Source organism: Dermacentor andersoni, chromosome 6, assembly GCF_023375885.2.
Source record: "Dermacentor andersoni chromosome 6, qqDerAnde1_hic_scaffold, whole genome shotgun sequence".
NCBI lineage: Eukaryota > Metazoa > Arthropoda > Arachnida > Ixodida > Ixodidae > Dermacentor > Dermacentor andersoni.
In genome coordinates this window covers 157,020,691-157,045,032 of record NC_092819.1, presented here as the reverse complement: position 1 = coordinate 157,045,032, position 24,342 = coordinate 157,020,691, and the positions used below count along the sequence as shown (strand labels likewise).

At 48.5% G+C, this 24,342-nt stretch overlaps 1 protein-coding gene across 1 annotated transcript in view; it reads right to left on the bottom strand.

Moving 5' to 3' along the window:
• LOC126523468 (dnaJ homolog subfamily C member 2) overlaps positions 1–24,342 on the bottom strand; it is a 134,424-nt gene that overhangs the window by 64,052 nt on the left and 46,030 nt on the right. Inside the window, exons 6-7 of the mRNA XM_050172073.3 lie at positions 16,805–16,885; positions 13,426–13,491 (exon numbers count right to left, since the gene is read on the bottom strand). Coding sequence (XP_050028030.2) covers positions 13,426–13,491; positions 16,805–16,885 — 147 coding nt within the window. The remainder of the gene's footprint in view (positions 1–13,425; positions 13,492–16,804; positions 16,886–24,342) is intronic.

The following is a 24,342-nucleotide window of genomic DNA, read 5'->3' as shown; positions in this document are numbered from 1 at the left end:
TTCACAGCGCATGGTGCCGTTGGAAGAGTAGCGCACGCTTTTAACAGGCAATAACTGAAACACGACGCCGTTCCCTGCTGCAGACTGCGATCATATACGTTTTCCGGCTGCTGGATCCCATGTGAATAAGAAAAAGTGCAAGGTGTGGGCGATCTAGAACAGTGTATAAACGCCCGTCTCATGTGAAAACGACGGTGCGCACAGTTTTTTATTTCGGTACTGGCAAATTTCCAGCTGGGTCGTTGCATGCCGCATTTACGGCTATCACAGCCAAACCTATTGCATTTCGCTTTGGCGGCATCCAGCGTCACCCACCAGCTCGATTTCGTTTCAGTTTCTCATCACCCTCTTAAAACACCATGCAATAGGAAAACAACAAAACATGTCTTGGGCTGCCGCAGCACCACCAGCTCCACGCACATTGGCATCTCGTGACGCAACAATCTGCACGACGCTTCGCATTAGGTACAGTCAATGACTGAATTTTCGGACGGCCAAATTTTCGGACATACCTGATATTTTGGACGTCTTCGCGGCACCGCCACGAGCCCCATAGAATCAATGTATGAGGACATCTGAAGTTTCGGACGCTCGCACCCCCCGCGTCCAATTTTCTGGACTTCTTGACGCGACGGAAGGTCCTTTGGCTCCTTGCACAGTGCCCTTGCGAAGGAAATCGACTTGCAGCCGAAGCATATCACTGCTTTGAACCACAACTAGCCACATCTAGCCGTCACACACCGATTTGGTCTGGCCACGCTGGCTATGTTCATCGCCGCACTTCCGCCTCCAGCAGAGTTTCCGGAGCGGCGCCGTTTCGTTTGTTAGGTGCAGGCCACGTTTTGGCTAGCGTGGTGTGTGGTTGTGCTGTTGTTCAAGTGTGCTTTGCGACGCTAGGCCTAGGTGCTTCGACGCTAGTCAGCGAACTCCACTGTTCGCAACTTGAGGATTTCGCTTGCCTTCGATGGCTCTGACTCCGTCTTCGTTGTCCTCGCCGATGGCATCAAAGTGCGGAAAGCAGTACCGTCGGTTAACGATGGAGAAGAAAGCCGCCGTTATTAAGCAAGTCGTGAGCGGCCGATCGCAGGCTGACGTGAGCAAGGAGTTCGGCACCGGCTCTGCTCTGCCGGGGTTTCCATACCCACGGAAATAACTTTTGAACAGTTTGTTGAGGCTGACAACGAGCTCCACTTCTGCGCTGAACTGACTGACGAGAAAATAGTTCGTCAGGTTGTGGGGGATTCAGAAGACTCCGATGTTGAAAATGAGGAGCCAATGCCTGCGCCGCCTACAAGCGTCGAGTTGACGCGAGCACTGTTGACTGTTTCATCGGTGTACAGTGCTGACATGACCCTTGCTCAGATCGAGGCGAATATGATCGCATGCAACTGGAACGCCGTCCAAACAACAATCAACAAGTTCTTCAAGCCACTGCAGCAATAACACCGGCTGCCCGACGATGCACATGTACATAATAAACCGGCAGTCGGCTGCATACAGAGTTTTTGAACGCCTCTTTTTATAGCCACTTCACTGATGCTTTGGCAGGGTTTCGGAAGCCTGGTACTTCGCCCTTTATCTCTAGATCCGAGATAAAAAAAGAAAGAAAGTGCATTTTTTTGCATGCATTCATTTTTTCGGACTGCCTGAATTTTCGGACGTTTTTATGTTCCTTAGAAGGTCCGAAAAATCGGTCGTTGACTGTATATGTCAACAATAGTTGAGCCTGTCGCACTTTTTTTAGTTACTTCGGATCGTACGTTTTCTCGGTTAGTACGTCCTTTCTCGTGTTTTTTTTCGAAGGTGTACGAATGAGGTCCTACTGTACATAAAAGGCAATGTGAACTTGCTCTGTAGTCTGTTTCTAACGATGGAGTAGTCCAAGTGTACAATTTGAATCATGAATTAAGCCCCTTTTGAGAATGCAGTTGAACCTGGAAATGAAACGAGGCGGTGCAGTAATTCCAAAATTGTTCGCATTTAAGTTTCTGAACACTGTACAGAAACGTGACGGTGATTTGCACGTTGTATCAACAATTTTCACCCGCCAATACAGGCAGTCAAGCGTTCTGCAATAGCGAGTGTGCGCATTGAATGCCTGTGGCGTCCATTTGGCGTGTACTCTAGTCCACCTTCTGCTTGCACGAGTGCTGCGATGCATGCACTGTGGGCCCTATATGAGGCTTTACTATAGTGTTACACAGAAGTTTCATGACCAGATGAAAAGTATTGAAGGATCCTGGTTCCACCTTTTCATTCACACCCTTCTCAACTATGATGACCGCATAGAAACAGCACAAACAAGTCAGGGGACGGTCTGACGAAGTTCACGATGGAGGTGGCCCTGCTATTCGCTCAAAGTGCCAGCATGCTGAGGGGTGCCTTACAATGGGCTGTTGCTATGGCAATGGTGCACTGACACAGCAGGTGGCGTGCTTGCCTGCTATGCTTGCTTCAAAGTTGATTCACCATACTATTGTTGATCCTACCATTATCACAAGCAGTGGTTATGACACTTGTTTTAAGTCTTAAACTAGACTCGCATATGGAAAGCAAAGTGTAATCGTTATCTGATGATGTGGCAAGAAAGGGGAAGTACTTGTTGCAATGATCAGAGCTGGCATGCGAGACGGCGATCTGATCGCGCCTGTGTCACACAATCCCACACTGCGTTGGCAGTTTAGCAAAGCCCTATGTTGTGGAGTCTTGAACCATGTGATGATGCAGACGTTGTGCATGTCATTTTATTTAGCAAACCATACCGGACAATAGACGGTGCACCGGCATTTGTTCGCACGACTCTCCAAGCACCGTCAGTTCTTGCACTCTAGATTCCGTTTTGAGACTAGGTACGCCTATGATGTCCTTATTAGCAGAGACAGCATACTCGCTGAGAAATTTAGAAACGTTAATGATGTGGGACTGCGTCCACGGGTTACAATTCGTGCTGAACACGATGTGGAATTATGTATGTATGGTCAACCGTGGCAAGTTTTATGGCGCAGGTGCCGTTTTCGCACCTTGAAAATGAATGCCGTGGCATACGAGCAAAGAACTGGCTTGTTTTTATATTGTTACGTGTAGAAAGACACAGACGAAAGAGGCTATTTACACGCTATTTACACTGGAGCCAGGCAGCCAGGCAGCCAGGCTGACACTCGCTCGCGCCAAGGGCACAGGCCCACTTCGTCGTCGTCCTCACGGCGGCTTGTCTCTTGGGTATCTCCCGATAATATCGTAATACTACCCCCCGGCGGCAAAAGCGCCGTCACGGTGCTGTTAAATGTCCAAGGCACGTGGAGAGTTGTACGGCTTGAGTCGGGCGACGTGGACAATTTCACTGGTTGTCAGAGCGGAGGACGTAGTGGGCGTGACTAGAACAATTTCATAGGTGACATCGGTCACTTAGCAGAGCACACGATATGGGCCTGCATAACAGGAAAGCAGTGTCTCATAAAGGCCAACTTTACGCGATGGTGACCAAAGCAACACAAGGGTGCCGGGCGCAAAATGGACATCACGATGACGGAGGTCGTAGCGTCGCTTCGGTTTGTCTTGAGACACGTGTAGACGAACGCGCGCAAGTTGACGAGCATGGTCAGCATGGGCGATTGCATCATGGGCATAAGCACTAGTTGAAGCTGTGGTGGACGGAAGCACTGTGTCTAGTAGTAGCGTCGGTTCTCGGCCATACAAGAGGTAAAACGGGGAAAAGCCGGCAGTTTCGAGATGAGAAGAGTTGTATGCAAAGGTAATGTAAGGTAGAGCCAGGTCCCAGCCACGGTGGGCGTCTGAAACGTATTTGGATAGCATGTCTGTAAGGATGCGGTTCAAACGCTCAGTGAGGCCATTCGTTTGAGGGTGGTAGGAGGTGGTAAATTTATGCTGTATGGAGCAGGCCCACATGATCTCGTCAATGACTTTAGCCAAAAACGTACGGCCGCGGTCTGTAAGCAATTGACGCGGAGCACCATGCATCAAAATAATATCATGTAGGAGGAAGTCCGCAACATCAGTTGCGCAACTGGTCGGAAGAGCACGGGTTACGGCATAGCGGGTCACGTAGTCCGCCGCGACTGCAACCCACTTGTTTCCTGATGTGGATTCCGGAAATGCACCGAGAAGGTCCAAGCCAACACGATGGAAGGGCTCGGCAGGGATGTCGAGCGGCTGCAGGTAACCAGCGAGGAGCTGGGAAGGCTTCTTGCCTCGTTGGCAAAGTTCACAAGTGGCGACGTAACGTGGTACGGAACAGGCAAGGCCCGGCCAGAAAAACCGGCGACGTACACGGTCATAGGTTCGAAAGATGCCGAGATGTCCTGCCGTTGGTGCGTCGTGAAGCTCTTCTAGAACGGTGGAGCGGACGTGTTTAGGTATTACGAGTAGGAACTCACAGTCGTCCAGATGAAGGTTACGACGGTACAGAGTACCGTCGCGGAGGACGAAGAGGCGTAGAGTAGCATCGACCGGAGAGTGCTCAAAACGGTCGATGAGTGCTCTGATGTAGGTGTCACGGCGTTGCTCGTCGGCGAAATGAAGCAGCTGGGATACAGAGAATATGCAAGAAGCACTGGCAATATTGGAGGAGTCCAAGTCGTCAACAGGGTAACGCGACAAGCTGTCAGTGTCTTGGTGCAGGCGGCCAGACTTGTACACCACGGAATATGAAAATTCTTGTAGCCTCAAAGCCCATCGACCAAGCCGGCCTGTAGGATCTTTGAGCGATGAGAGCCAGCAGAGAGCATGATGGTCAGTGACTACGGAAAAAGGGCGACCGTAAAGGTATGGACGGAACTTCGCAACCGCCCAGACAACAGCAAGGCATTCTCGTTTCGTAATGGAAAAGTTGCGCTCCGATGGTGCTAAGAGGTGGCTCGCATAAGCAATAATGCGATCCTGGCCATGCTGACGCTGGGCTAAGACGGCACCTACGCCATGACCGCTGGCATCTGTACGTAATTCTGTAGGGGCATCAGGGTCGAAGTGGGCGAGAATGGGTGGTGAGGTTAGAAGAGTGACGAGACGAGAAAAGGCGGCGGCTTCTGCAGTACCCCACAAGAATTGTACACCTTTCTTCAAAAGATTAGTTAGGGGCCTAGCAATTGTCGCAAAATCTGGAACAAGACGATGAAAGTACGAGCACAGTGCTACAAAACTTCGAATGTCTGCGGCTGTCTTCGGAACCGGGAACTCTCGGACAGCGCGAGTTTTGTCGGGATCAGGCTGTACTCCGGAAGAGTCAACGAGATGGCCCAGAAGAGTAATTTGTCGGTGGCCAAAACGACATTTGGACGAGTTAAGTTGCAGCTTCGCCTTTCGAAATACATCAAGTAGAGTTGTGAGACGCTCAAGGTGAGTGTCGAACGTTGGCGAGAAGATGATGACGTCGTCGAAGAGGCATGTGGACCATTTGAAACCTTGGAGCAAGGAGTTCACCATACGCTCAAAGGTGGCAGGGGTGTTGCATAATCCAAACGGCATTACTTTAAATTGGTATAGACCATCAGGTGTGATGAACGCGGTTTTTTCTCTGTCCATATCGTCAACAGCAATCTGCCAGTATCCTGAACGAAGATCAATAGACGAGAAATAGCTGGAACCGTGCAGGCAGTCAAGGGCGTCGTCTATACGTGGGAACGGGTAGACGTCATTCTTAGTAATGTTGTTCAGATGACGGTAGTCTACACAGAAGCGCCACGTGCCGTCCTTCTTCTTTACTAACACCACAGGTGACGCCCAGGGACTCGATGAAGGCTCAATGATGTTTTTATCTAGCATTTTGTTGACTTCGTTTTGAATTACTCGGCGTTCCGACGCAGAAACTCGATACGGTCGTCGGTGAATGGGCGCAGCATCAGCAGTAAGAATCCGATGCTTGACCGCGAGCGTCTGGCCTAAAGGGCGATCGTCGAAGTCGAAAATATCGCAGTAGGATGATAATACTTCGAAAAGGTCTTCAGCCTGCGTAGAGGACAGATCCGTCGCAACCATTTTCTTTATGTTGGGATCGGCGCCCGCCAGAGGCTGTCGCGAGGGGCATGCTAAGCTCGCGAGAACCATCGGTCGATAACACTGCCACGTATTGGTCGCCGAGACAATCAATGGTGGGAAGGCAAATACCTTGCGGTAGAATTTGCTTTGCCAATCCAAAGTTACAGACAGGCATGCGAGTGTGGTTCGCAGTAATAGTAAGTATACTGTGAGGCACGGTGAGGTCATACTGTATTGGAATGTCAGGCAGAGGAGTGACGAGGTACTCGCCATCAGGAACTTGTGGGGAAGACAACAATTCAATGTAGGCTATGGATGGCGGCAGGCAAAGAAAACCGGTGGAGCGTAAGCGGCAGTGGGATGCATCAGAAGGTTCAGCGAGCATCGGCAACTCAAGGCGAAGGGTACTGGAAGAGCAGTCAATAAGAGCAGAATGTGTGGAGAGAAAATCGAGGCCAAGAATGAGGTCGTGGGGGCAATGAGCAATTACGGTGAAGAGGACAGGAGTGTGGCGGCCGGCGATGCTGACACGTGCCGTACACATGCCGACGATAGGCACAGTACCGCCATCCGCAACGCGGACGACGTGTGCCGACGCTGGGGTGAGGAGCTTGTTCAGTCGTTGTCGGAAGGCAGCACTCATAACAGAAAGATGTGCTCCTGTATCGATGAGTGCCGTGACAGGATAGCCGTCAACGTCGACGTCAAGAAGGTTTCGGTTAGTAGGTAACGTGAGCAGAGAATTTGAGGGCAGGGTCGACAACGCAGCTTCACCTCCAGAAGCTGCAGTGCCTAGTTTTCCGGCTTGGTCCGGGAGGCGATAGGTGGGGAAGAGTAGCGGCGGGGTTGGGGCGAACGAGACTGATGGCGTCAAGGTGAGGGCGAGCGGCTGTAGCGAAGGTTCGGAGCAGGGGCATCAGCGGCAGTGGGTTCATGGCGGTTGGCATAGGGTACAGAAGGTCCAAAGGTGCGGGAATAAGTGGGGGCATAAGTCCGAGGAGGTGGTGGCCATCGGTTGCGGCAGTGACGGGTGACGTGGCCGATGCGACAGCAGTGGAAGCAGATCGGCCTGTCATCAGGGGTACGCCATTCGGACGGGTTGCGGCGAGATGTGGCAGAAAAGGACTGCCAGGGACGAGGAGGGCCGCTAGAGAACTGGGGAACGCTGGGTCGAGACGTGGAATACACGGAGTTCAGACCCATGTTCTCAAATTCCTGTCTGACGACAGCCTGAATCATCGCAATGGTGGTCGCTGGCGGATCGGGAGGTGTTGTGGAGAAAGCTGGCGAAAGCTGGCCTCGAGTTCGCGGCGAACAATACGGGTGACGTCGTCGCAGGTGGTGGTCTGACGCGGTCGACCCTCACATGTCGACGTAGCAGCAGTGTTGGGTAGCCGTGCAATGTGGTGTGAGATACGGCAGCTTTTAGCTTGTTCAAGGCGACGGCATTCCTTTATAATGGCGTTGATAGTCTATACATTGCCAAAAACAAGCAAATTGAAAGCGTCGTCGGCAATGCCTTTTAGCACATGTGCCACTTTATCTGCTTCGGACATATTATCGTCAGCTTTGCGACATAGAGCCAAGACGTCGAGGATGTAGGAAACGTACGGCTCTGTAGATGACTGAACACAAGACGCAAGAGCCTTTCTCCCGGCAGCCTTGCACCTAATTGGGTCGCCGAACAGTTCTTGTAGCTTTTCTTTGAAGCTGTCCCAACTGGTTATCTCGTCATCATGAGTTTGGTGCCACACGCATGGGGTGCTGCCGAGATAACAGATGACATTGGCGAGCATAATTGTAGGGTCCCACCTGTTATTAGCAATGGCGTGTTCATAAAGCTTGATCCAGTCGTCGACATCCTGTCCCTCCAGGCCAGAGAACACACCTGGGTCACGATGTGGGGCAACCGTGACGATTGGAGCAGTCAGACAAGCCGAAGCCGTTGCAGAGGCGGGCTCGTCACCGGGAGGCATGGGGATAAGCTCGGTGTGCAGACCACTTCGGAGTTGCGTGGTGAGGACGGGGATTGCTGACCTCCACCAGAATGTTACGTGTGGAAAGACACAGATGAAAGAGGCTATTTAACGCTATTTACACTGGAGCCAGGCAGCCAGGAAGCCAGGCTGGCACTCGCTCGCGCCAAGGGCACAGACCCACTTCGTCGTCGTTCTCGCGGCGGCTCGTCTCTTGGGTATCTCCCGATAATATTGTAATAATATAAAAAAAGAAAACCAATGGAGGTGCCTCATGTTTCTCTGAACCGATCCCAATAAATTTGGTTTCATTGTGCTTACCAAAAGCTCAGCTTCATTCTAACACTTTTCTTTTGCTCACAGGTTCAAAAACATTTGCAAAACCTTGAACATGATTTTCTCAGCGTTTCATTTTTATGTGAAGTGCCTCAGGCGTTATGGAAGTTTTGAGGCTGTTTCCATGTATGCATTTAAACAAACTTAGTATCATTCTTTTCAGTAACAACTCAACCACAGGTTCAAGCTTTCCTTTCTTTTTTTTTGATAAACTTGATACGATTGTACAGTAAAACAATCCGCACTCGCTTAAACAGTAGTTTTGTTTTAAAGGAGTAAAGTCAAATCCCTGACTCAGCGGCCATTAACCATAATGTGTTTTGTATTAGCATAAACCGTACCAGCTTATTGTGTACGTATCAGTTAACAAGTAGTGTTTCCACTTTTCCTCGCCCAAACATGGCGGTGCATTGTTTCTATCAGGTCGCCCGGCAGAACAACAAGCCTCAGAGATCATAACCATGGATTTATTTATTTATTTGAAGTACTTTACAGGCCCTGTAGGGCATTCTGTAAGGGGAGGCAAAAAATCCCTACAGTGCATACACAACCAGATGAAAATGAAAAAAGTACAATACATGGTAAATAAAATTTGTGCACATAATAGCAGTAAAGAGGAGGTTAAGCAATGTGGAAATAACGAGGAGAAATATGGTACATAGTTTAAAGCACACGACAACATAAAAAGCGCATGGTGCATGAATAAGTGCACAATTCATCAAGCATGTTATAGCAAATGTAAAAAAAAAAAGGGGGGGGGGAACGAATGGATCAGAACAACGGCCTCCAAGCGCCCTGTGTGTTTGTGCGTGAAGCCACATTAACATCATTTCGGCGCCAAGCCAGAGAGTGCTGTGGCGTCGTTCAAACAAGGACTCGCCTCATGCCAAAGCTCGGAAGAAAAAGATGCCGGATGCTCAGCATAGAAGAAAAATTAGACATTGTTCGTGCTATCGAATGTGACATGAATAAGTCAGCGCTGGCACATGACAGGGATCTGCTGTTGACTACGGTGTGTGGCATTTGGAATGTAAAGAAGTTGCTCGGCAGTGCTGCTGCGACCGCAAAGAAATGTCAGTTACGAGGTTCGACTTTTTGCCATTGTTGCCTCTGCTGTAGCAGAAGTGTCGCCTAGCGACAGTGATGAGGACGACAGGGAAAGGGACAGCACAGGTGATCCAGGCCCGACAGTGGCTGAAGCTGCGCGTTATGTCAGCCTTGTGAATGCAATCGTCGCGACGAGAACAGCACCCCGCAATGAAAAAGAGCCAGAGAGCGCTGTGGCGTCGTGCAAACAAGGACTCGCCTCATGCCAAAGCTCGGAAGAAAAAGACGCCGGATGCTCAGCATAGAAGAAAAATTAGACATTGTTCGTGCTATCGAATGTGACATGAATAAGTCAGTGCTGGCACATGACAGGGATCTGCTGTTGACTACGGTGTGTGGCATTTGGAATGTAAAGAAGTTGCTCGGCAGTGCTGCTGCGACCGCAAAGAAATGTCAGTTACGAGGTTCGACTTTTTGCCATTGTTGCCTCTGCTGTAGCCGAAGTGTCGCCTAGCGACAGTGATGAGGACGACAGGGAAAGGGACAGCACAGGTGATCCAGGCCCGACAGTGGCTGAAGCTGCGCGTTATGTCAGCCTTGTGAATGCAATCGTCGCGACGAGAACAGCACCCCGCAATGAAAAAGAGCCAGAGAGCGCTGTGGCGTCGTGCAAACAAGGACTCGCCTCATGCCAAAGCTCGGAAGAAAAAGACGCCGGATGCTCAGCATAGAAGAAAAATTAGACATTGTTCGTGCTATCGAATGTGACATGAATAAGTCAGTGCTGGCACATGACAGGGATCTGCTGTTGACTACGGTGTGTGGCATTTGGAATGTAAAGAAGTTGCTCGGCAGTGCTGCTTCGACCGCAAAGAAATGTCAGTTACGAGGTTCGACTTTTTGCCATTGTTGCCTCTGCTGTAGCAGAAGTGTCGCCTAGCGACAGTGATGAGGACGACAGGGAAAGGGACAGCACAGGTGATCCAGGCCCGACAGTGGCTGAAGCTGCGCGTTATGTCAGCCTTGTGAATGCAATCGTCGCGACGAGAACAGCACCCCGCAATGAAAAAGAGCCAGAGAGCGCTGTGGCGTCGTGCAAACAAGGACTCGCCTCATGCCAAAGCTCGGAAGAAAAAGACGCCGGATGCTCAGCATAGAAGAAAAATTAGACATTGTTCGTGCTATCGAATGTGACATGAATAAGTCAGTGCTGGCACATGACAGGGATCTGCTGTTGACTACGGTGTGTGGCATTTGGAATGTAAAGAAGTTGCTCGGCAGTGCTGCTGCGACCGCAAAGAAATGTCAGTTACGAGGTTCGACTTTTTGCCATTGTTGCCTCTGCTGTAGCCGAAGTGTCGCCTAGCGACAGTGATGAGGACGACAGGGAAAGGGACAGCACAGGTGATCCAGGCCCGACAGTGGCTGAAGCTGCGCGTTATGTCAGCCTTGTGAATGCAATCGTCGCGACGAGAACAGCACCCCGCAATGAAAAAGAGCCAGAGAGCGCTGTGGCGTCGTGCAAACAAGGACTCGCCTCATGCCAAAGCTCGGAAGAAAAAGACGCCGGATGCTCAGCATAGAAGAAAAATTAGACATTGTTCGTGCTATCGAATGTGACATGAATAAGTCAGTGCTGGCACATGACAGGGATCTGCTGTTGACTACGGTGTGTGGCATTTGGAATGTAAAGAAGTTGCTCGGCAGTGCTGCTTCGACCGCAAAGAAATGTCAGTTACGAGGTTCGACTTTTTGCCATTGTTGCCTCTGCTGTAGCAGAAGTGTCGCCTAGCGACAGTGATGAGGACGACAGGGAAAGGGACAGCACAGGTGATCCAGGCCCGACAGTGGCTGAAGCTGCGCGTTATGTCAGCCTTGTGAATGCAATCGTCGCGACGAGAACAGCACCCCGCAATGAAAAAGAGCCAGAGAGCGCTGTGGCGTCGTGCAAACAAGGACTCGCCTCATGCCAAAGCTCGGAAGAAAAAGACGCCGGATGCTCAGCATAGAAGAAAAATTAGACATTGTTCGTGCTATCGAATGTGACATGAATAAGTCAGTGCTGGCACATGACAGGGATCTGCTGTTGACTACGGTGTGTGGCATTTGGAATGTAAAGAAGTTGCTCGGCAGTGCTGCTTCGACCGCAAAGAAATGTCAGTTACGAGGTTCGACTTTTTGCCATTGTTGCCTCTGCTGTAGCCGAAGTGTCGCCTAGCGACAGTGATGAGGACGACAGGGAAAGGGACAGCACAGGTGATCCAGGCCCGACAGTGGCTGAAGCTGCGCGTTATGTCAGCCTTGTGAATGCAATCGTCGCGACGAGAACAGCACCCCGCAATGAAAAAGAGCCAGAGAGCGCTGTGGCGTCGTGCAAACAAGGACTCGCCTCATGCCAAAGCTCGGAAGAAAAAGACGCCGGATGCTCAGCATAGAAGAAAAATTAGACATTGTTCGTGCTATCGAATGTGACATGAATAAGTCAGCGCTGGCACATGACAGGGATCTGCTGTTGACTACGGTGTGTGGCATTTGGAATGTAAAGAAGTTGCTCGGCAGTGCTGCTTCGACCGCAAAGAAATGTCAGTTACGAGGTTCGACTTTTTGCCATTGTTGCCTCTGCTGTAGCCGAAGTGTCGCCTAGCGACAGTGATGAGGACGACAGGGAAAGGGACAGCACAGGCGATCCAGGCCCGACAGTGGCTGAAGCTGCGCGTTACGTCAGCCTTGTGAATGCAATCGTCGCGACGAGAACAGCACCCCGCAATGAAAAAGATGCCCCGTGACATCTGCAGCGCTACCGCACCCGTGCACGGAGAATATGAAATGCCAACGAGGAATCTGCCATGCAAGTGTTTGCCGGGAAGAGGGGGCTGGCTGAAAAGCTGGCTCGCAGCTTAAGTTTGAGGCCGCAGTTGTCGCTGTTAGGCCGCTGCAGCATCAAAGGAAAATAACACTTTTGTCATGCGAAGTGAATAAATACTGCATGTTTTTTCCCCTTTCATCGCGCTCTCTCCGAGTTCCATTTTTGACAGGTAAGTGGGCGATCTTCGGTTAAGCAGTACTACTGTTCAGTATGTACTTCTTCCGAGCTCAGGCCAACTACGGTATAACGAGGTTTCACTTAGGTGATATGTAAGCTAGGTAATTTTTTATCTCCAAGTTCAAAATTATTTTTGATAAATAAAATAGTTCTATAAAAACTTTGTGAACTTTAGCCTGCGTGGTGGAGCTTTCAGAATAAGTACATATTTCTGAAAAATAGCTATTCGAATAATAAATTACTATAACAACCCATAATAAACTACCTAATAGCAATATGACACTGTCATACCTTTCTTTCTAGATGAGATATTTGAAATCTGTTTGCACATTTGAAATCTCCATTCAATGAGGCCTCTGTATGCCAAATTCATCAAGGTAAATTGACAAATTAAAATAAAAATTTTAGGCCTGTCGTCTCACCATTGAGGCTCCTCGCAACTCTTTCACGTGGAACGTGAAACCTATCTGTTTTACAATGTGTGGTGCGTAGTGTCATTGGTAGTGTGCTGCATGCTTTTAGTAGGTGATAATCCACATGCGCCGCCGTTCATTGCTGCAGGCGCCACGATGTGGGCATCACGTTTCACTTTGGTGGCATCCGGCGTTGCCTACCAGCTCGATTTCGTTTTGGTTTCCTGTCACCCTCTTAAAACACCACGCAACAGGAAAACAACAAAACGTGTCTCGGGCTGCCGTAGCACCACCAGCTCCACGCACATCGGCGTCTCGTGCCACAACGATCTGCGCGATGCTCTGGATTTAGTTAGTACGTCATTTCTCGAGCTTTTTTTTTTTTCCGAAAGCATATGAACATATCTACTGTATTATAGACAAATTTTTTGCTGCTTGAGTAACAGGACATTTTTGCATGCTCCCAAGAAAGTCGCATAATCGGGATTCCACTGTAGCGCTTAACCCTTAGTTTATGGGCAAAAGTTAACCCACAATATACCAATTCTTGCACTGTCCGTCTCTGGTGGCTACTACAATATGTGAGCACGAGGACGAGCAATGGAGTGAGCCTGCTTACTTCTCGCCTTTCTCTTTCTCCTCTTCATCCAGGTACGAGTACTCGCGCCAGGAGTCAAAGCTGTACCTGCGCACAAGCAAATGACGTAGCGATGATTCGCACCACAGCTCAGAATGGCCTCCATTTTGTTAAACAGCAGCTATAAACAGTGCACCACAGGACACAGCAAAATAACCACACAGCAATATAACCAGTGTTCAAATGCTCACAGAAGTGATTTTTTTCTCTTTAAATGCGTGTACAGAAGTGAATGAAAAGGTTTAATTACTGCTGCAAGAATTACTTTGTATTCTTTGCAACTTCAGGCACTTTGACTACCTACCTACCCACCCACCCACCCACCCACTGGCTGTGTCTGTACAATTAGGAGGATTGGTCAGAATTTGGGAGTCACCCGGACAAATACGGAGAGTTAGCAGGTCCGCCATTGCATCCGTTGTGCCCAATCGTGAGCAGTGAACCGTATCGAGTAGACTGTGGGAGGCTCTTTGTATCCATTTCTTCCTCCTCAAGGGACAAAAATTTTTGCTTGTTCTGGAATACAGTCAAACCTCAATAAAATGAACCTCGATTTAATGAAATTTGCAATTGTTAACGAAGTACTTTCATTTCCCGATCTTAGGTGCATTGAAAACTGCATACTTGTCGCTATTCAATAAAGTATTTTCATGACATGGTTTTGATTTAACGAAGCTTTCGGCCGTTTCAAGCACGTACTTGGAGCCTGTATGACTTCAGCAAAAATTTATGAAAATGTCGGCTGAAGCAAAAGTTACTTCAAGTGCCCTTTTACACGAAAAGTTTGAGTGGCAATACCGATTTGAAAGCGCACGCGTTGGTATGTGGTAGGTAGGAAACACCGCAGTGCCATTTGTCATGTTTGTAAACAACTTGTGGAGGCTGCAGGGCATGCAGCAGCTTGTAGTGCTCGGAGAAACACGAGAGCTGACAATTCCTTCTGCGCAAGGGGGATGGGGAGGGAGTGAGTGCGTGGCGACGAGATCGAGCATGTACTGGGAGAAGAGAAAGGGAGGCTTCTCCTCCTAGTGCATGCGTCTCCTCCTCTTGTGCGTCTGTGCGTGGGCCACATACCGAAATAGAAAGTCTGAGCCGAAATGGTTGGTGCCTTCATGCGCATTTTCTTGTTCTCATCCATCTAGTGTTCAAGGTCATGCAGTCTCAAGTTTCCGAGGCACGGTGTAAAAGCGCTCCCTCATGTTGAGACTGAGTTTGTGGTCATCGAGTGAGATCTGTTAACGTTTGCCTGAGCCCGCATGACTCCAATAAAACTACCACCCTTACTTCGTGTAGTTCTCTCTTTGCTATCGCCACCAATGCTCCATTTGCTATTGCCATCAATGAACCACCTTTCTGACAAGACTGTCACTTACCTCTTAGTTTCCCCCCCTTTTTTTTTGCTGGGGACGAATAACTGCATTTTTTTTACACCTTTGTCTTTAATTTGTGGGTGCTGGCTGCAGGCACTAAGTGCAGCCAGCTATGGTGTTCGAGATCTACGGCGACGCGCGACGCAACACAGACAAATCTGGGGCGCCATGAACCACGTCGATGCATTGTTCTCAATACGCGCTGGCACTCATATCTGTATTGTTATGGCCTAGCGTTCTTAGAAATTGTTTATAAGTGCTTACTAAAAAGATACTATCCACCAGGAATGCTTTGGGAATTTGTGAAGTTGTTTGTTATGCAGAAACTTTAAAACCTCGATTTGATGAAATTCACGATTTAATTTAAGTTTTTCACTGCAAGATCAACCTCATGATTTCAAGGTTCCATTTTATTAATCTCACTTCCCCAAGGGGATTGCACTTTGAAATTCAACTGCTACTGTAGTTGTAAAGGTACAGAAGAGCCTATTTGCTCAACATGCGATCTTTCAAGTTGCAAGATCTGACAGTGGCGTTCCAGTTTTCTCTCATGACCTCACAAACGTTGCCGAAAGCTATGATGACCCTCATGACCACTTCACTGGAGAAACACTTTACTCAGTCAAATTAATAGTCTGAAACAATGGTCCAAACAGTGAAGGACCTGCTTGGAAAAGGAAGCGACCTACATTTGGCACTACTTAGCTATAGAGGCATCCCAGATGTGAAGGGTTTCACACCCACATAGCTCCAGGAAATGGAAAGACGGCTCAGAACTCTAGTTCCAATGATGGAATAGGTGCTGCAACTCGCATGGCTTACCAAAGATGTCGTGGTCATGAGTGCACACATTAAGCTAATGGAACAGAATCATAATCAGTGCCATTGCACTGTATAGAAGCTCGACAACAAGTGTGGGTTTTATGACAGAGGAAAAGCCACAAACCCACTGTTATATTGTAGAGAAAGATTACGCAGTCCTGCAGTATAACTGGCATAACCTGATCTCACAGTGCAAGCTTAAGGTGGACCAAGAATTGCCAACAGCCTCAGCACAGGGTGCATCCACTGCCTTGTGCTCGGAAAACTGCACCAACCATAGAAATGGGTGGTGGTTCTAACTTCAAGGACAACACTGTAGCATAGCCTCAGAGCAGTTTGTATACAGGAATGCTCCATAGGCATAAGTAAGCCACTAAGACATGTGGTTCCTTTCAGGCAAAATGTTCCATCTGGCAAAATGTTCACACCAGCTGTATTGGCATACCTTTAACACTGTTGCTGCTCTGTGCCTCAGCAAAAAGGGGAAAAAATAGCAATAAGAATGAATGAAATTTAAGTGTCAGCATGCTACAAATGCATACAATCCAAGCGCACCCAATGCAGTCAATGGCTGAGCATCACCCGCTTTTGGAACTGAAGCTTCTGCTAGCTACGAGTACTTATTTCAAATGTTACAGGAATGAGTTCCTATGACATGTTCTCTTTATTGCAGCATGCAGTGAAAATACAAAACTCTTCAGCTTCATTAATCAGAAAAAAGTCAACAACAAGGATAAAATAAACTAGTTTTTGTGTGGTGGTGCATACTTACAGACTCGACACTGAAGTACTGACATTTAAAACTGGTTAAATTATTTTCCCCAGCTAAGTGACGGTCCAAGCCCTCTAAACACTAGAAAAACTATTGGTAAGTGCCATAGAGCCTTAAAGCTAATATTTCAATTATAATACCAGTTTCTACTGCCAGTTTTGATTTCAGTACCTAGGAGGTGAATGCATCATGACATCATGATACACTTGCTTGCTTTATTTCAGCAACGAATGCAGCTGCCGCACATATGCTTAGCCAGAAGAAATGTGCACAGCACTAATTTCCTCATAGACAATGTAATGTGCAAAAAAAAAAAAAAAACCAATGCAACCCCTGGAAATGTGCCCATTTTCTGAAGCCAGAGACACCAAACCATAGGACACCAAGCCAGACTCACCAAAAGTGGTAGAAGCGATCCACTTCGTCACGGCTGGCATTCTCGTCACCTAGCGGAGGCACATCACGCTTGGTTGACCACCTGCATGGGGCCAACAGAGCTTTTTAAACACCTGTTGCAAGTAAGAGTGCGTTACACAATTACCATTGTTTTACGACATTCTCGTATCTTAAAGGGCCCCTCACCACACTCCATTGCAAATTTTAATTATACGCTGGAAGTTGTTACGTGTCCTCTAGGGTATGTTCTGCCGCAAAAAATTTTAAAATCGGCTCATTAATAGCCGACATAAAAATAGAGTCGGAACCCACGACGAAATTCTAGCGATAAAACATTTTCGTATCCCCGGCGAACACCCATAGGATTCAATGCATTTCGTACCTCTTGGCAAGAAAATGTCACTGCACTGCGATCCCGCATCAACGAATTTTGCTGGAACGTAACTCCGCATATTTCGTAAGGCTAGCAGGCTCCAAAACGTGCTCAAATGCAATTGTTTTGCACTAAAATTGCATAAAATACCACCACATTACACTTGTGTGGGCTCCACCATTTTTGTTCCTAAACAACCAAGCGGCGGAAGCGATCAGTGTGCTACAAACACGTCATGGCCACCATCTTGTTTGCTGATCGCTCGTTTGAAGCGGCATCATGAGCAGCATGCACGTTGCTACCGACATGTGACAACGGTGTTTGCACACCTACCAGGCGAGATCGTAGATCGTTGTTTGAAGTACGCGTTCAGTTTGCGTTCCCCGCTGCTCAAGACTCGGCGAGACCTAGGCCAATCGCGTGAGGTGAAACTGAACGCGAACTGGATGCGCGTTTCGAACAACCCCTGATCGCGGCAGCGCGTAATGTGTACTGTGTAGTGCGTACTGCGTAATGTGTGCCTCAGTGAGAAAAATACAGCAATAACAAAGAGATCTATGTCCCACCTAAATGGAATTGTTTATGGCGCTCAAGATGGTGGTCGCGGCATATGGAGTGTCACACATCGGGCCATGATTGAGCGATCGTCCGGGAATACGCATCCCTTGCTTCAAGAACGCTGGTTTTGGTGCCACCTGACAGGCATCGTGTGTGGATTCAACGCCGGACGTAGATTTGCGTGAAAGGGCCGTTATCTTGATCGTTTGCCTTCATGTACACGAGATATGATCACTTTTGCGATCGGCACTGAATGCGTTGGAGCCTACGAGCAACAGTGTGCCCTGGAGAGATGCTGCTGCATGCACTGTTGCTCTGCATCCGGTGCCGGGTTACACAAAATCTCGCAAAGTGATCGCATCTCTGAAAGCAGTTGACCGAGAATACTGCACTATGGAAGTACTACCACTGCTGGTCAACGTATGCGGCACACTTTGTACTGTCGGCAATGTGGTTCTATATCCTCTAGCAAAGCTTGCAAAGTAGGCTAACGGAATTTGCACAGTAAAGTTTTGTCCTGCGATGCATTACCTATCTGTGCTGTCTCTTTTCGCAGCAACGAAATTCTCGCGAAAGCCAATTTCTTCGCGTTCCTTGCCGATTTCGTTATTGCGAGGTTCAACTGTAGTTCAGTGCAGCAAACCTTTGATTTCAAGAGGCAAGCTCCACTGCCAAGCGAGACATTCTCTCCACTTGCCCCGTCTAGCCTCCACAAGCGAAATTCCTTCACTGCGTTCTCCTATACTGGACCTCGAGCATCACGTAACACATACGTCATGGGCCCTGCTCTCATTTTTTTTCTCCTCGCTTTTCTGCGGCACGGCGCACTTCCACTGATGGCGTCGCACGCAAGCTGTTGTGCTTGTCTAGCTTCATGAAGCGCATGATATTGCGCGCTGTGCACGAGGACACCTGACTAGCAGTATAAGCCAGTGCTACAAGAATACTGAGGCACACATAAGTGGATCACAGAGCATGATCGCGCGCTGAACATGGTAGAAAATGGTAGAATTTCAGTACCTGCACATGCGACTGCACGACCGTGGAAACAAGCAGACGAAACAGAAGTAGATTTCTCTTGCTGAGGTGCTAAGTAAAACGTCAGGGCTCCGCAGTGGTCGCTGCGTGAGCCCTGACACAATGATCAACAGCCAAAGCGGAACAATGACCGAATGCCCACCTCCGGTGCCACAGACTCTGGCCTCCGTCGTGTTGTCCCAGCCGTGAGACCCAGGGACCTTCAATGGCATCAATGGTATGGACTTTGAAGACTGGATTTCATGGTATTAGCGTGTAAATGAACATAATCAGTGAGACGAGACCCAACACTAATGCTAGCGAATATGATATTCTACCTCTGAAACACAGTGTTGGCATGGTACGAGACCCACGAACACGATATAATGAGTTGGCACGTCTGCAAGCACAGGCTTCTAGACCTCTTTGGAAAGCCCTTTGGCTGTCAGCTGGCAGTGAAGATAGAGCTATCGACCCATGTTCAAACGTCCACAGAACCTTACGTGGCATATATTCAACATGCCCTCGCGCTCTGTCATAAAGCTGATAAAGAAATGAACGAAACTGACAAGATTGGCCACATCTTGAAGGGCATAGCAGATGACACATTAAACCTGCTTATCTGCAAGAACTATCACTCGGTGGACGCAATCATCAAAGAGTGCTGCAATTTCGAACTGATAAAGAGTCGCCGGATTATGCAGCAGTTCAAAAGGCTACCAAATACAGCTTTGACATCTTCGTGTGAAGAACAGCCATGTGGACCTCTTTTGTCTGGACAAGAAAATTTGATGCGGTTAATTCATCGCGAGCTCGAAGCCATGTTTCCCACCGTTCCTCGCCTGCGTTGCCCAGACAATGCATGTTCCGTATCGCTTATACAGGCCGTTGTCAGACAACAGATAGCAAATTTAGGCCTCCCGTCTCTCTGCCCCATTCGTGATACCGTTGTCAGCGAGGACCGGCCCCGCCCAACCGCTGCTTCCCCGTTTTCAGCGGTTTCAACTTGCCGTCGTAACTCGGCCGACTGGAGAACACTGGACGATAGGCTGATTTGTTTTAATTGCTTGTGTGTTGGACATATCGCTTATCATTGCTGCAGTCACTGGTCATCGCCTCCTAGGTGGAGCTTCCTGTCTCACCGTCCAGATCAAGGTGCTCCCCGTTTCTCTGTGCGTCTTTCATTTACGAATACCGACAATGTACCTACGACCTTCCCAACTAGCCGGTCACCATCGCCCCTAAGTCGTTGGTCTCGTTTGCTGCAGGCCCGCCGCTCTTCTTCCCCCGTGTTAGCGCCACAGGAAAACTAGTCGGTGCAGCTCCTGGAGGGGAGGCTGCATCAATGACCTGGCCTGCAAATCCTCTGATCACATCGCCTACCCTTGGAAGTGTATTAAAACGTTGGAGTGGATGGAGTCCCAGTCAAGTCCCTCGTCGACACCAGTGCAGAGATGTCTGTAATGAGTGCCACCCTTAGTAAAAGACTCAGAAAGGTCTTCACGCCTGCCGTACCATGAACAGTACGCATTGCCGATGGCAGTACGCCACTGGCTGCCAGCATGTGTACAGAATAATGACTGCAGGCCATCAAACCACCGTCTTATTGTGTTAGAGCGCTGTCCGCATGACCTTATTTTGGGGCTAGACTTTCTTTCGACTCATTCTTCCCTAATAGACTGCACTACAGGTGTTGTGCAGCTGGACCTTCCTTCTGACAGTTATTTTGTTTCTGATGCACATCATCCGTCCCTGTGTTCTACCGAATTCGCCTGTTTGCCACCTCAAGCCACTACTACTGTGCCTTTTACTGCTTGACCACATGTTCCTGAAGGTGACTACATCGTCTCTCCACTTGTTGACATTATTCTACTGCATGGCATTGCGCTCCCAAGTACCGTTGTCATCATTGTCAATAATTATACTCGGCTTCCCGTTCTCAACTTTGCCTCTGTTGCACACATTCTTCCCGGTAACATGACAGTGGCCAATCTGACACCTGTGCACGAGTATATCTCCGCTCGATCCTACTATTTCTGCCTCTGTCAGCCCTATCGTCACGTGTTCGTCACCCTACCACGACTTTGACAAAATGATCGTTATCGACCTCTCTCCAGCTGAAACTGAAGACCTTAGGCGCATTCTGTTTAGTTACCGCGATATTTTTGAATTCGATGACCGCCCACTCTGCCAGACAGCCGCAGTCAATCATCGTATTCACACCGACGACGCAAGTCCTGTCCATCACCGCCCCTAGCGCGTGTGTGCAGCAGAGCGCAGCGTCATTAAAAGCGAAATAGCGAAGATGCTAAAAAAGAACATCATCAAGCCTTCCGCTAGCCTGCGGGCTTCACCAATACTTCTGGTCAACGAAAAAGACAACACCTGGAGATTTTATGTTGATTATGGCCATTTGAACAAGGTCACCAAGAAGGACCTGTATCCATTGCCTCGTATCGATGATGCACTTGACTGTCTACATGGGGCGAAATATTTTTAATCGACTGACCTCTGCTCAGGCTACTGGCAGATCGCTGTTGATGAGAAGGATCGCAAAAAGACAGCTTTTATTACGCCTGACGGACTTTTTCAGTTCAGAGTCAAGCCCTTTGGGTTTTGCAATGCCCCAGAGAAGTTCGAGAGAATGATGGACACCCTTCTCCGAGGTTTGAAGTGGACGATCTGTCTGTGTTATCTCGACGATGTAATCAATTTTGCTCCAACTTTTGAAACCCACATTGAGTGTCTCGCGAATATCCTTGCTGGGTTTCGCACTGCGAAACTTCAGCTCAACTCATCGAAGTGTCACTTCGGTCATCGTGAAATAACCGTTCTCTGGCACCTTGTAAACGCCAGTGGAATTCAACTTGACCCGCCCAAAGTTTGAGCCGTGCAAGACTTTCCTGTGCCATGCTCAGTTAAGGACGTTGGCAACTTCATAGGCTTATGCTCGTACTTTCACCGCTTTGTTCAAAATTTTGCTGGCATTGCGCACCTTCTCACCAACCTCTTAAAGAACGATGTCGCTTTCGTGTGGGGACAGTGGCAGGCTGAAGCCTTCACAGCACTCATCAGACTATAGACGAGTTCCCCAATTTTAGCCAATTCTGACCCTTCAGCACCCACTGAAATCAGTACAGATGCGACCTGCGCCAATGCCGGAAACCCACCTCCATTGCTCCAGCTGGGCTTTTACCACCCATCAATATTCCCATGGAGCCTTTCTTTCGTGTGGGACTGTACGTGCGTGGCCCTTTCCCTTTCTCAACTAAGGTCAACAAATGGATTGTCGTTGCAACGGATTACGCCATGCACTTCGTCATTATGGGAGCTCTGCCTACAAGTTGTGCCACTGATGTCACGGATTTCCTCCTACACAACGTAATCCTGCACCACAGTGCTCCACGTCAGCTCCTCACATATCACGGACTTTACTTCTTGTCAAAGGTCATTGATGATATTCTCCGCCTATGCTCTACTGAGCATCAAATAGCCACTGCCTACCATCCACAAAGAAATGGTATTGCAGAGCGACTGAACAGAATGCTTACCGACATGCTAGCTATGTACGTTTCTCCAGACCACCAGGACTGGGACATCACTCTGCCATATGTCACCTTTGCATACAATTCGTCCCGCCATGACACTGCAGGTTACTCACAGTTTTACCTACTGTTTGGCCGCGATCCCATTTTGCCCCTGGGCACTGTACTTCAACAAGACACACAGTCGCACACCACATATGCCCATGATGCAATTTCTATGGCAGCGCAGGCTCTTCAGGTCGCTTGTGCTCGCCTCACCAATTCCCAGGCTTCCCAAAAGTCCTGTTATGATACCCACCGTAGGAACGTGCAGTATTTACCTGGTTCCCTCATGCCCCTGTGGTTACCAGCTCGTCGTGTGGGCCTATCAGCAAAACTTTTGTTGTGATATTCAAATCTCTACCGAATCCTGCGACAGCTTTCGGATCTGACGTGCAAGATTGCTCCCGAAGAGCCAGGTCCGTCGTCCGTACAGCCAAGAACCGATGTTGCTAATGTCTCCTGTTTAAAGCTCTACGTGCATCCCTTTGCCAGGCCATAATCACTACACCGGGTCGGTGCTCCAACCCCGGCGATGTAGTGTCGCAATGCAGAACAGGACGTGCAAGCAAGAGACGAAGAAGTGTTATTGCTGGGGCGCTTCGGCCGCCATGTTCTAGGATCAGCTGGTGGCCTCAGCTTTCGCCTTGCATAGACAACATTCGTGCTTGTCTCCACCTTGCAACAATATTACACAAATAACAGATGTTGCCTTGAATAATTCTTGAAGTCACATGTAATTATGAGCTACGTCACAGTGCAAACACATGCATATAGGTGTAGTAGCATGTGTACGTCAACCAGAGCTTGGATCGCGGCGGCCTTGAGGAGAAGAGAAACAGCATTTGGCTTGAAATTTCAGATCTTTACGCGGTGTGTAGCGATATAATACTTTGCAGACACGACCACTATCGCGCAGTGTATGCTCTGTGTGTGTCAGCTCAAAATGGCCAGACCTGGTGAGGGGCCCTTTAAAGGAGCCCTGAAACACTTTTTGAACATAGTAAGAAAACATTGCCAATCTGTCATAGAGGCCGCTGTGAACATGTGAACCTAAAATTAGTGCACTGCATGCAGCAAGGAATTTATAACCTCGCGTCAAAAACAGCAAAAGATCGCTTGTCTTGCTTCTGCAATGTTGTCATGCAGCATTATTGCAAGCTGTTAGACTCACCAACACTACTAACTGATTTGATGATCGCAAGAGCATCCCCAATAATACACAATTGCTAACTTTGAGTTAAAGGGCCCCTCACCAAGCCACACAGAAAATTTCGGTTATATGCTGGAAGTTTTTACATGCCCTCTAGGCAGGGTTTTACCACAATAATTTCTCATTGGTTTATTAATAGCCAAGATAGAAGATCCTGGACCAGGACAAATTTTTCCTTAACTACAAAGTGTTATTTCTGAGAAACCTGTTTGGCTTTCCTTTGTAGCTTTGCACTACATTCAGGTCGATGACAATTCTTCCCTTTTATGATACTTCCTCCCCCTTGAGGGATTCTGCAGAACTGAGTTGCCAAGATAGAAATATTTCAGTGCCACAAACCCATGATTTCAGGAGACAAGTGTCACCGCCAACATAACACTCTTTCCACTTGCCCCTTCTAGCCTCCGCAAGCGAAATTCTTTCCCTGCGTACAACATATGACAGTCATACGACAATCTGCAGAGAAGGTGGTAAACGCAGAAACTCGATCGGCCATAGCACATTAAAATTGCAAAGTTATCCAAAGTGATAGAAGATTATGCCCAACAGCTTGCCAGGCAACAATGGGACCAAGTCTGTGAACAAATGAGCGGGAAACTTCGCCTCAAGGATACTTGGCACCTCCTCAGACATCTGCTGGATCCGAAGAACAGCAAAATAGCCCACAGTAAAAACATCATTAGACTAGTGCATAACCAAGCACTCGCAGATAAAGAACTCGTCAAGGAACTCAGAGATATGTAGACACATCAAACAAAGCCTCTCTGCCTAGCTACTCAGGAACCCTGAACCAC